Source organism: Octopus sinensis, linkage group LG10, assembly GCF_006345805.1.
Source record: "Octopus sinensis linkage group LG10, ASM634580v1, whole genome shotgun sequence".
Lineage (NCBI taxonomy): Eukaryota > Metazoa > Mollusca > Cephalopoda > Octopoda > Octopodidae > Octopus > Octopus sinensis.
The window spans coordinates 78,929,163-78,943,528 of NC_043006.1; the positions used below are offsets into that span (position 1 = coordinate 78,929,163).

General features: G+C 37.8%; 1 protein-coding gene across 1 annotated transcript in view; it reads left to right on the forward strand.

Moving 5' to 3' along the window:
- The window catches only part of LOC115216258, a 257,640-nt gene that overhangs the window by 143,057 nt on the left and 100,217 nt on the right, over positions 1-14,366 (forward strand). Inside the window, exons 24-27 of the mRNA XM_036506965.1 lie at positions 1,967-2,226; positions 6,604-6,850; positions 9,592-9,759; positions 13,274-13,429. Of these exons, the coding sequence (XP_036362858.1) occupies positions 1,967-2,226; positions 6,604-6,850; positions 9,592-9,759; positions 13,274-13,429 (831 nt within the window). The remainder of the gene's footprint in view (positions 1-1,966; positions 2,227-6,603; positions 6,851-9,591; positions 9,760-13,273; positions 13,430-14,366) is intronic.

Sequence of the window (14,366 nt, forward strand, 5' to 3'; positions counted from 1 at the left end):
TGTTATGTGGCAATTATGCAGCAAAGGACACATGCACACATTGTACACAAGCACACAAACATATATTGTAGAAAGAAAGAAAGAGAGAAAGAAAAAGAGACAGAAAGAGAAAGAAAGCAAGGAAGCAAATAAGAAAGCAAGCAAGAAAGAAAGAAAGAGAAAAAGAGAGAGACAGAAAGAAAAGAAGAAAGGAAGAAAGAAAGAGAGAGAGAGAGAAAGAGAGGAAGGAAGGAAGGAAGGAAGGAAGGAAGAAAGAAAGAGAGGAAGAGAGAAAGAAAGAAAGAAAGAAAGAAAGAAAGAAGGGAAGAAAGGAAGAAAGAAAGAAAGAAAGAAAGAAAGAAAGAAAGAAAGAAGGAGAGAGAGAGGAAGGAAGGAAGGGAGAGAGGAAGGAAGAAAGAAAGAAAGAGAGGAAGGAAGAAAGAAAGAGAGGAAGGAAGGAAGAAAGAAAGAAAGAAAGAAAGAAAGAAAGAGAGTAACGGAGGAAGAGTGAGAAAGAGAGAGAGAGAGAGAGATGAAGAGAGATAGAGGAAGGAAGAGAGAGAGAAGAAGAAAGAAAGATAGAGAGAAGAAGAAAGAAAGAAGCAAAGAAAGAGAGAGAAAGAGAGAGAGGAAAAAAGAAAGAGAGAGAGAGGAAGGAAGGGAGATAGGAAATAACAGTTGCTACTCACGGACAATTATCGTGTTACCTAGTATTATTGAACTAAATTATTGTTTTTCATTCCAGGATAATTGGATAAGTTTTCATTCCAGGATAATCCAGACATTTAAATGTTTGGATTTTTTTTTAAACAAATATTTTCCTGTATTGCTTTCTTTTATTCTTTATTATCCATATTGGTGTATAACACACTCCAGGTCAGTCCCTGATAAAGCCGATCCATGACCCATAACATTCCTGTCGTGGCCTTCGCATCATCTTATGCTTTGCTCATATCTAATGCACTCAGTAATGCAACATCAAATCTAACTTTTCTTTTAATTCAATAGAATATGATTTGAGGGAGCTATGACTGTTATTACTAACTAGTTGGGGGAGTAACCGCTGATAGTAACTCCATAAATTTTGTGCAGAGGTCGATGGAATCGATAGAACAAAGTGCTAGAAATTAACTGGTACTCCGTCAGTTACGACGTCGATGGTTCTAGTTGATCTGATCAAAAGAACAGCCTGCTCGTGAAATTAACGGGCTAGTGGTTGAGCAGTCCACAGACACATGTATGCTTTGTGTAGTTTTCTGGGAGATTCAACCTGACACAGAATGTGACAAGGCTGGCCCTTTGAATTACAGATACTACTCATTTTTGCTATCTGGGTGGACTGGAGCAACGTTAAATAAAGTGTCTTGCTCAAGGACATAAAACACCGCCGTATATCAAACTCACGATTTTACAATATCCTAATCACTTAGCCACGTACCCTCACGCCAGCAATTAAAATACTCGGATATCGACTGATATAATAGTCAACTAACACTGCTCACCACCACCAAATGTCACTTGTGATAGAAACAATTATTTCGGATCTTTTCGGTTTGACCGGAATTTTTTTCTAGCGGTGTCATATGAAATTGTCACCCATTATTATGATCCTAGTCTCAATCTATTGCATTTCAATCTGTTTTAGGGTTAGGGTTAGGGGTGGGGGGAAGGGTATCTTTTTTTCTTCAGAAATGTATATAACCCCAATCTATTTCTTTATCGAGGGACATATTCATACGGCACAAAATGTTTTCACCTCAATAGACGTCATTGATTGGCTGAAATTGCAGAAATTGAAGAAAAGAAACAACAAATATCTTGCAAACTATAGAATTTTCTCAATAAAGTCAAGAGAAAAAGATGTTTTATAAACACAATTCTACCAGTATACGAAGTTTAAAAGTGTTTAGTTACGTGGAAATTATTTTAAAAAACTGCCGGTCAAACCGAAAAGATCCATTATTTCTTGTTGCTTTCAATATAAATTAAATTGATACCCACGAAATATATTTCGATTTTTTCTTTTCAGTCATAAACGAGAGAGCGCAATACAGGGGAGATATTGTCTTCACTTTTGAACCTGTGAATAAAAATGCTACCATCACGCAGACGTGTATTGATCAATACCGCGAATCTACATTACAGAAACTCAAAGACAGTACTCAAGACCTATGTGCTTTGGTGGCAGGAAAACCAAAGCCTGAAATTATGGAAAATACATTTGTCGCAAAACTTGAAGGATCACAGGTTATGTGAATTATGAATTTCATACTTTACACTGAATAAATGTATTTTTAAGAGAATTGGAATTGTAAAAAATATCGGAGTGCCGAGACAAATATCTTTTAAAATTTAGTCACCTCTTTCTAGGAGGGGCTCTGTGGTAAGTAGCTTGCTTACCAACCACATGGTTCCGGGTTCAGTCCCACTGTGTGGCACCTTGCCCAAGTGTCTTCTACTATAGCCTGGGGTCGAGAAATGCCTTGTGAGTGGATTTGGTAGACGGAAACTGAAAGAAGTCCGTTGTATATATGTGTGTATATATATATATATATATATATATATATATATATAATATATATATATATATATATATATACATATATATATATATATATATATATGATGTGTATGTGTGTATTTGTGTGCCTGTGCCCCCTACCACCACCAGCATCGCTTGACAACCGATGCTGGTGTGTTTACGTCCACGTAACTTAGGGGTTCGGCAAAAGATCCCGATAGAATAAGTACTAGGCTTACAAAGAATAAGTCCTGGGGACGATTTGCTCAACTAAAGGCGGTGCTCCAGCATGATCACAGTCAAATGACTGAAACAAATAAAAGAATAAAAGAAAACCCTACTTTGGTTGATTGATACTTCTTCGAGGAGGAAGGGAATGGATGGCATAACAAAATCAGTACTAGTGAAGTACTGAGACTAATTGAATTGATTGTATTCCCTCCTCCCAAATTTTCGGCCTTGTTCCAATATTAGAAAGTATTACTAAATCTTCTATATCAATATGAAAATGTAAGTTTGACTGATCGCATCACAGAACCATAATACAAATGTTTTGTTGTATTTGTTCCGGTTCTTTACGATCCGATTTCAAATCCCGTTGGTGCCGACTTCGCCTTTCGTCTCTCCAGAGTCGATAACAATAATATAACAATCATATGCAAGGATCGATATATTCTACTAACTTCCTCTTACCCAAAACTTTCAGAAACTGCATGGTTGACTTTACCTTTCAACCTTTCAGGGTCGATAAACTAAGTGCCAGTTATGTACTAGGGTCGATGTAATCGACTTTACCCTTCTCCCAAATTTCAGGCCTTGTGCGCATAATAGAAAGGATTATTATTATTATTAGTATTATTATTATTATTATCATTATTATTATTATTATTATTATTATTATTATTCCTTTCATCATTTTGGGGTCGATAAATTAAGTTTCAAGCCTTGAGCCTATAGTAGAAAGCATTGTTGTTGTTGTTGTTGTTGTTGTTTTAATTCTCAGTGCTCGATCTTGTTTGCTCTGGTAGATTCTGTACGAGGGGACAGCACCCCGTTGTCAGAGGTCTCAGAGGGTCTCTTTCCAGACATTACAAGCTTTCATTGGTTTACTTTGGTTGCTATTTATCGTGGGAAACATTCAACATTCAAGTACTAATCTCAAAATCTTAGCTGTCCCCAGCAGCGCAATATTTTGGGCTTGCTCTGCTTTTATATCAACTCCGATTTTCTGACATATTTCTCGAACTTAGTTGTTAGTGCTCCGAGTGTTCCTATAACTACTGGAATGACAGACACTTTCTTCATAGTACACATTCTTGCGATTTCTTTTAGTAGTCTGTATTTTTCAATCTTTTCTAGTTCTCCAAGGCTGTTCCGCAGCTCATCTCATTGACAGAGCTGCAGTCATGGGTCCAACGTAGGCCAAAGCCGGGTTTTTGGCATCTAGAATATTGCCAGACGCTCACTGCATTGTACCAGCTGCTAAAAACCGTTAGCGAAAAAACAACCAAATATTTCTGTAGAGGACTAGTTGAGGGTGTGATTGAGGATGGCCTAGGATCGAATCTAAGCATTAATGCGAACAGTCAGAGTAGTCTCTTCCAGCGGTCCTTCGGGTCGAAGATCATGAACATTTTCCATAAGTCTTTGGCTTGCAATGCTACAGAGGGGTATTACTCGTTCGAGACAAGCTCTTCAGGCATGGAAGTGCCAACAGCCTAATCTGCCCGAGATGCTTGCAAGGGGACAAAACCGTCCTGCATGCAATAATTCAGTGTCTGTGCATTAGAGAGTCGTAGGGTTGTATGGAGCAACTGTTGTCACGTGTAAGACGAATTCAGCTGTCTGCCGAGTGTATAGTGAAGATCGATGCACTGCCTTCCCTTAGCAGAGAAGAAAGGCAGGTATTTCCCTACTTAGAGGCTGTGGCAGAAGAGGCTGTGTGGTGGACCCGTCTGAAAGGTTTGAAGATAGGCACATTCCTATCTGGTCAAGCCATCATGAATTTCTTCAAATAGCATTTGAAGAGGAAGATGTGGGTAGAGAGGGAGGTGCTGCCTTCTGGTGTGTTTATCAAAAGGTGGCCGACAGTGGCAAGACAGGTGAGACTGAATGGACTTCCACTGAATATGATTTTTTAATCAGGAGGAAAGAAACTGGATAAGGTCACTTTCCTAAACCTTGGAGATGGCAGAGTAATCCGGGATTTTTGTGGGGGTTTATTCCGGGTTACCTGAAATGGACCGCCTCCCTATTTGGAATTCGATTTATTTATTTATTATTTATCTCTTTTCTATTATATATCCTCTGTTATATTCTTTAATGTGGAAGAATCTCACCTTGATTGATGTTAAACCCACATATTTTTGTTTTTGTAATTTTTTGTGCTGTAGCTTGTCCCGTATTGTTCTCCATGTAATCGTTATAATTATCATTATCATTATTATTGAGTGAGAGGGAAGCGCATACCATCAAAGTGGCACTGGAGTACAAATATACGAAACCCAATATACCCATATGACGACTCGTCTAAGGGTACATCAGGCATATGCATCACAACCATATGTGCACGACATGGTGGTCTCATATCAAGATAAACAGTGTATGGCCTTGCAGGTGGGGCCCAGTTAGAATTTTCTTCCGATCAAGTAGCCCATCCCGCACAAAAGTTCCCTTAATAAAGTTTGTCTGAGTATGATGAATAAAATACCAATGTTTCCAAAGGTGAATTATTCAAATCCCAAAGAATTCCTCTCAACACATGACTATGATGCTCCCCAACTACGTTTGCTCGAGATCAGAGATGCATTTATTGTCAGCCACAAAGAGACATGTTCAACTGGTTAAAGGTCAAACATCTGTCAAGTAAATCTGTGGTGCTGAGCAGAATATTTTAACTGTAGCCCTTCTTTTATACCAAGACAATACAATGTACATGATAACACTTTCAATCAGTTAAGATCAGAAGCCATGAGAACCACTGCCTAGTACTACATCAGGGCATACCCCCACCCACCACTTCTATTTTTTTACTTTTGTATGCTATGCATATGTCTCTTCTTTTCCAGTGTCTCCATTGAATACTTTCTTTCTTTTATCATTTCATTATTATATGTATACGCCCACACTTTGTGCCTATCTCTATAGTGTTCCTCTTATCCTGCGCCTTTGTGGTCAATAAATGAAATTATTATTATTATTATTATTATTATTATTATTATTATTATTATTATTATTATTATTTTCATGCGAGGTCGACTTTGCTTTTCATCCTTCGGGATCGATGAAATAAGTACCAGTTTCGCACAGGGGTCATTGTAATTGACTATTCCCCTTTTGGATAGGCTTGGTTGGTTTCGTTGTTTGTGGCCCTTTAGAGACTCAGATCCGAAAAGAAAATATTCATATATGTATATATATAATATATATATATATATATATATATATAAATACAATCATACCTTGATACTCTGTGGTCTAAGATCCCCGTTGACAGGCCGCTGGTAGTTTTAGAGTGTTAAATACTTTGGGTATGCAAATTAGGGACTTCTTCATAGAGTAACTGCTGCGTTTATTGAGTATATAAACAGTTTGCTCGTTTCTCTGGAGAATGAGGTAGACGCCTCTGATGAGAACCCAATAAGGTTCGGATATTGATTATGGTTGTTCATTTTTTTTCAGTTTGCGGAGAAATGATTGAAGTTTGGCTTGGTTATAATTATACCATATGTTATATATATATGTGTGTGTCTGTGTGTGTTTGTCTGTGTGTGTGTGTTTGTCTGTATGTGTGTCTGTGTCTGAATTTGTCCCACTCCCCATCACGGTTTACAACCAGTGTTTACGTCCCCGTAAATTAGCGGTTCGCCAAATGGTTTTGATAAAATCTTTTAAGGCGGGGCACCTGCATGGCCACAATCAAATGACTGAAACAAATAAAAGAATGTGTGTGTGTGTATGTGTGTGTGTGTGTGTGTGTGTGTGTGTGTGTGTGTTGTGTGTGTAATTAGGGTTAACCGCAGCTGTTTCCTCTTGAAATTGCTATTACAAAATATTTTTTCAGTGTCTGACTAATATTCTTTTTATTTGCTCTTTTTTTTCAGGTCGTGATATCTTCTACTTTGAGAATAAGCAATACTACAGACTTAGCCGATGACAAGCAGCAAACGTGTCTCACCAACTTTATAAAGTACGCTAACGACAAGGATATGGCATATAGTATAGCGATTAATATTTCTAACAGTGCTGCCTGTGGAGATGCAAAACGGGAGGGATCAAATATAACTCTATATACCTATTGCCATGACGGGAAAATTCCGATCGACCTGCGAGGAGGAAACACCCACTGCGGTATGTAGTCTACATTTATTTTATTTCTCGTTTTTGTTCGCTAGTGGTGCTCACTTTAAGGGTAGGTAACTCCCATCTTTTATATTGGTTAGTGTCTTATTTTTGTATAGTTAGAACCATTATGCTTATCATTTTTCTGATGTAAACTTAACAAATTTGGTTGAATACCTGTAAAATACAACTTAGCTGTTGCTTCATTGACACAAACATAGAGTAGAAATTCCCAGTTCAAGGTCTTTGCATTCCTTGGGTGGAGCGTGAGAATGGCATTTCAAAAAGCGCAACAAAGACGGAAAATATAGATGTAACCAAAATATGTGTAACAATTCTTTCTTTTTTTTTTTGTGCATGTTATTTCGTATTTGTTTCTATCTAGAAATCAAAGGAAATTACGAGTATTCTCTTCAAACTTCGTTTTTGTGATCTGGACATCGATGTTTTGAAACATACCTATTTTTCCTTACATTTCAACCAGATTCAGCGCTGACGCAGAAATATCGTTATAGCAAATATTCTGCTCAATACCACAGCCTTGCTTGTCAGTTGCTTGACCTTAAGCACTTGAGCATGACTCCATGCCAATCAGTCAAACAGCCTTTTTGTCGGATGCGATCCAATCTTTCCGTGGAATCCACAGCAGTAATACTCTCCAAGGTGAAGAAGCAGGATCTCGTTGTCTTTGTTGTTCCCACTCTTGAAGAGTTTTATGATCAAGGCTGACCAGCGTCGCATTCTTTTTGTCTTTTATCTCAAAGAGGTCACTAAAATATTTACCAGTTGTCTGTATCTTCTAGACTGAATAGCTGCTAATATGCGGCTGATCGTTTCTAAAATTACATACGGAAAATAACGAGCTTCAATTCTGATACCCTCAGGCATCCAATAATCAAATACTTCTGAAGAGGATAAAAAGCTAGTTTATTGCAGACATATCTTTATGGAGGCTAAAGTACTTTCTCTCAAAGTTAGTCAACTTTGATATACAAAATAGTGTCGTGTCCAACGGAGACAATTTAATACTTCAGTGAACCTTTAACGCATGAGCCGTCAATTAACTGGTTGCCCAAAACCCAGTGATGAAGTCTCTACATGTTTACACAACAGGCGAGAAATAGTAGCCATAGTCTCCCTCATATCACAGTGTGCCGTCTGAAAATAAGGAAGGAACATATTGGAATAATTTAGTAAGTCCTGCTTCACCTTGCCTTGAGCCTTCAATCACTTGGAGTTGTAGGTGTGCCACCATAATATACGATGTCTTTGATATCTCAAACTTAGAAAGCCCATCTCTTGTCTTATGTGGCTACAGTTAATTTCTTGTAGAAAGGAATAGAGAGATGAGGAGAAAAAGAAAAGAAGAAAAGGATCGCCCCATCACCACCACAACTGGCCAGCTGCTTTATTTGTTGACTCTGAAAAGATGAAAGAAAAAACTGACCTTGGTGAGGCTGCAGAGAGCCGGAATATTCACCACATAATGATCTTTCCGATACTTTAACGACTCTGCCAGTTGACCGCTAGTACGTCCAGCACACTCATCCTGAAAAAATAAAAGATGGTTATATGGTCAAAGCTGAAATGTTTTTCGCCATAAGTCTACGTAATAAGAATTGTATTGTTGCTAAAAAAATAACAATAAATGTTATTCAAATATCATTTGAGTTTACATCTAGAATGCCTAGAATGAAATACGAAGCATGAATTGACATCATCGGTTATACTGAATATTTCCAGAAGTATTACACTTCGGAAGATTAATAACCAAACAAGGGATTTAAATGTTAATACGATCTCATAGTTGTAGAATTTAGCTTAGTTTTAAACATTATATTTATTTTAATGGCTTTTATCTATTTTATATTGCAATTTGTGAAAAACTACATCTTTGGCTTCAGTTTCGTTGGCCAGTCGCTGCTTCCTTGCATTTGTGATGGCAAAATTCGTCAAAGAAGAATCTGTTTTTCAATGCCAACCAATATTTGTGAAAGATCTTGTACGCAAAGCCCCGTTATTTCCGACGGGTTTTTTTCCTCGAGGTTTAAATATTTCCAGAAAAAAATAGGGGCTTCCAATGCAAGAATCATTTTAAAATTAAATATTTTCGCTTTATTTGCAGTTTTCATGGATTTATTTCCTTCAATATTGATTTTTAAAAATGTTAATATGAAATTAATATTAAGCTGCAAGTGTTGTGTAATAAATTATGTTGCAGACAAAACTACATTTTTCTTATTTTTTGTTAGGGAACATGGGGCAATGAGTTGGTAAAGGAGGCGGTAGTATAAGTATTGCAGAAAAAAAGGCTAAAATGTAAAAGACAAATGTACGCTGCTCCCTTCACTTATAGCGATTGCTTTTACTTCTACCTACTCTCTATATACCATTGATCATCTACCATGGTACCGTAAATAAAAATGCCAAGGAGTTGTCTCCCGTGCTTGCTTGACCAATCATAATGATATTTATTAATAAGTGTTATTTGGTTGATTTGTTTTTAATGTGCACACTCTTAACATCGCAAGACTCTTTTAATTATGGTTAATAAACCCTTTAGTTAATAATCCAACAATTTAAAGTTTGTGACTTTTGACACAAACTCGCGTGTATGCGCCTGCAAAAGTGTAGATTTTTTTTCTTATATAACATTTCACAGTTCTCTCTCACTTTCTCACTCACTGTCTCTTTCCTTCTCTCTTTCTCTCTCTACTCGTTTCTCATTCAACATTTCTCTCTTTCTTCAGTTAAATGTCCTCTTGGTTCTTATGGTACTAAAATTAATGGTGTCACTGAATGTAAACCCTGTCCAATTGGAGAGTATAAGGATACTGATGGGAACCAAACCTGCACCCCTTGCCCGGCAAATACATCGACACACTCAGAAGGAAGTACAAATGTTAACGATTGTAAAGGTAAGTCTTTTTATACCTCTTCTTCCCAGCTAATCTACAAACAATTTTGTTTTGTCCCCCTTTTGTTTTGATTTTGTTGGGTTTTTTTTGTTTTTTCTTTTATAAATATGTGCTTAAGGAATTATCGTTTCTGACTGTTGCTTAACCCTTCAACGGCGGATATCATCGATTGATGTTTCATCAGAGAACAGCAGACATGGTCGATTGATGTTTCAAAACTTTTGCATGGCTACAAGCACCATTAAAAGAAAGTGAATATTTTACGACACTTTTCAATAATGAGACTGGAAATTGTATTGCACGAAAGATTAATAATTTTTGTATTCCAAAGTTAATATTTTTGTATATCGTCTTGCCTCACTTGCTTGTCCATACATATACTCCTCTACCTGCTGAAGTTCAAATCTCTTGAGCACTACGAAGTGTATTCTATACAGAGAGTACCTGTCTCTAATCTAGAATCTATATACGAGTTTAAATATGCTTGGGGTATACCGGAGCCCATAAAAAAACCATTCACTGTATTTTGTAATAAAGAAAATTTTTCGCTGTTGACAAATGGTGTACATGCACCTAAATCAGCACGCAGCGCCACCTCCCCAAATTGTGAGATACAAGCATTTTGGAGTGGTTAACTCCCCTGCGAGCTGATAAGAGAGATTGTCCCTTATGATATTCTCATCATTGTTGGATGACTGGTAGCGCTAATCGGTGGATCACCGTAAATAAATTACAGGGTGGTATCGCTAAGTAGTGATGTGTATAAATACAAATTTATTACCTTTTCAAATATGCTTGGGCCATATTTGAACCTATAAGAAAGCCATTCCCTGTTTTGTAATGGAGAAAAGTTCTCGCTGTAGACAAATGGTGTAAATACACCTATTTATTTAAAGTAAAAATAAGTACAAAGATTCTCAAGATGAAAAATATTTTAGGATTCTTGTTCGTTTTGTTTTGGTGCTGGGGGCGTTTGGCACACGCACTCATGCGATCCTTTTCCGCCGTTTAAAGGTTAATAATATTATAAACAGATTTAAGGCAGCTCGCAGAATTGTTACCGCGCCGGGAAAAAAACACTTAGCGGCGTTACTCTGACTTTCCGTTCTGAGTTCAAATGCCGCAGGGGTAGATTTTGCATTTCATTTCTTCGGGATTGATAACGCACCAGTTGTAATTGACTTATCCCGTAGTTGCTCGCCTTGTGCCAAAATTTGAAATCAATATTGTAAATAAATTCAGGACGACAGAAAGCGGATTGGCAACGCTGTATAAAATATCTTGAAGTCCTGGAGCAGCTGTCTATGGCTTGAGTTCGAATCCCGCTGAGTTCAGCTTTTCCTTTCATCCTTTCGGAGTCGATTAATAAAATAGCAGTGCAGGGTGGGTTGGACTGATGAACTTACTAAAGCGTCAGAACTGTTTCCTTGTATTATCTGATGGGGTTCTTTGAGTTCAGATTTGTAATTCCACCAACGTACCGATGATAGAAAGCAGCATCCCATCCAACAATCAAATGGCCAGAGTGAACAGGTAGGTAGGACTGCAACTAACATTAACAATCCAGCAATTAAATGCTGTCATCTTGGTCCAACAAGAGATTGACAACGGTTGAAAGGAATTTAATGTAAAGGTGATGAATTAGCAACATAGATAAAGCAGAACGTCGAACAAAACAGTCTGCGATATTTACCTAAATCCTTTTACGTTCTGAATTCTTATTCTGCCATGGATGACTTGTCCTTTTATCATTCCAGGCTTGATAATATACTAATCACGTACTGGAAATTAGTATAAATGCTCCTATACGCCTCCCAAGTGATTTGTGGACGTGTTAAAGGATGTGTGAGATTTCTGATATCGGGTTAAATGACAGTAAATTGGCAGATGTAGGTGGAGTAGAGGTCGACGTTCTGCTCCTGACACTTCTCCTGCAGCTGTCTAGCAGCAAACACCATATCGATAGTCCCACGCTCTTTCCGGAAGCGACACTTGCTCCCAGGTAGTAGAACTTGCTCTAAGTGTGCAATGAGGCGGTTGAGCAACACTGTAGCCAGGATCTTGCCTGTGATGGACAGCAGTGAAATTCTGCGATGATTGTCGCAGACCTGGTGGTTTCCATTTTGCATGTAGAGGTGGATGATGGGGGTGGATGAAGACCGCAGACAAGCCAGGAAGAACAGAACTAACAACCCTGTAGCAGGCGCTACCATTCCCTGTCTACACTGTCAAAGATTCTTTCGGGCGCAGATTGGCCTCACTAGCCATCTGCGGACTTACAAAACAAGCCCACCCCACCCCAGGATGACTAGATGGTCTTCGTCGCATCGACGAACAAACTACAAATTGGCAGAGTTGTTAGAGCGTCGGGTGAACGGCCTTTGCAGTATTTGTCCTTAATCTCTGAGTTCAAATCCCATCAAGATCATTTTTGCCTTTCATTCTTTCGTACTCGGGTCAAAAGAATATCAATCAATCAAGGAAAGTGGCGAGACCATAAGAAAGCTGGACCAGTTTGCCGGCCGGTGGCATCAGCTGTAGTCTTACTGCCACGTGGTGTATCTTTATTTTGCAGTGCTTCTCCTCTGTTCGTCAATTGCGATGGCTGGAACGAAGGAACAGCATGCTTCAGTGAAATTCTGGTTTCTTGGGTTTTTTTTTTTTTTGCTGGGGAAACGGCGGCCAAAACAGTTGTTCTGCTTCAGACAACTTACAAGGGTGCTGCTTTGAAGAAAGCACAAGTTTACGAGTGGTTTTGACGCTTTAGGAATGGTCACTTGTCGCTTGAAGACTAACCTTGTTCAGGGCAGGGTGACCGTCAACCTCCCGAACGAATGAAAACGTGAAAATTGAGGAACTGATCTTGGAGGACAGTCACTGCACAATTGATTAACTTGTTGATATGACTGGTGTGTCCTGGAGCTCCTGCCAACGAATACTGAGCCAGGAATTGCGAATGAAAAGGGGTTGCAATAAAATTCGTGCCTCGCTTGCTCACGGAAGATCAAAAACAGTCACAATTGAATGCGTATCGTGAACTGAAAGAATAGGTGGAAGTTGATGCGGATCTTTTTTTGAAGGGCATCACTGGTGCCAAAAGCTGGTCCTACGGTAAAAAAAATGGCGGAAGCATTAAAAGGCATCACTTCGCAAGAGTTTTAGGATTGCTTCGACCAGTGGAAAACAGATGCATTGCTTCGAATGGAGAATACTTTGAAGGCAGTAAAAGTGTAAATATGTAAAACTAAGTGAATACAATAACATTGCAAAATTCCGTATTCTTTTGGGTACCCCCTCGTATATCTCCCGGTTTAGTTACTGTGCTCATGATTCCACTCAACGGAAATTTTACAAAACTTACCACTAACATTATTATAATCTTCCTTGTATATAACAATGAAAGTTTATGTTTTCAATTTAACTGAATTCCCTGTCAGTGTATTAAAAATTTTTTTAAAATACAACATTCAGAGATAAATAGTTGTTGTTTTCTATACTTTTTGTTACATTCTAGATATATGCAGCAGCGGTAGCGTTTCAAGTACAAAATTACCACCGTGTACACTCTGTGGAACGAATTCATACTACTTGAACGCAACCTATTGTGAATCATGCCCACCTTTAACCAAAAACAGAAACTATGGCTCTCTTTCATCAACCAGCTGCGAATGTAAGTAATCACGGAAAGTATAACATTTGTCAACTTCTCACATTTTTTTACCTTTCTGTAGCTTCTCGTAAAGTGAAACTGGTTAACACTTCTTATCTATAATGGGAATCATGTCCACTGTTAATCAAAAAGAGAACCTATGGCTCTGTATCAGTAAATAGGTGCGAATGTAAGAGTTCACGGAAGGAATAGCATATATCAAGACCTTGTGCAGTTATATCATTTTTTTTTCTTTCCGTAGCTTTTCGTAGAGTTAAGCTGACCAATACTTCGTTGTAATTCTTCTTCAAAAACCGTCAGGGAATAGTTAATTTAAACCACTGGTTTTACCTTTTTTAATGCTCTTTCTTTTGCGCAATGCAACTTAAATTCAGTAAAAATTACTGAAAGAATTAGCAAATACTATTGCCAGGAATAACCCAGATTAATATGTACTGATTCTACCTCAGTAGTAGAAGCAGAAAAGATACAAACAGGTCATGTCACGTCTGTGTGTCCTCAGGCTGGAGTGTTCTCTCCTACGACTTAAATCATAAACGCCGGTACAGTTATTTTCGCAAACGTTTAAGTATAAAATCTTTCTTATTTTTCAATTATATAATTTTAATATATTAGACTATAAGGAAGGCGAGCTGGCAGAATCGTTAGCATACCAGACAAAATGCTTAGCGGTATTTTGCCAGTCTTTACATTCTCAGTTCAAATTCTACCATTGACTTTTGCCCTTCATTCTTTCGGGAAAGATAAAATAAGTACCAGTTGGTATATATATATATATATATATATATATATATATACGTTCAGTAAAATTTAGATTCAGATGAATATGGTACTTAAGTTGAATGCACCAGAATTTAGTATGGTACTATCCATATAATTTAAAATAAGGTGATTATAATCAAAATAAGCAACAAGGATATCCAGAGGTAATGCAGTA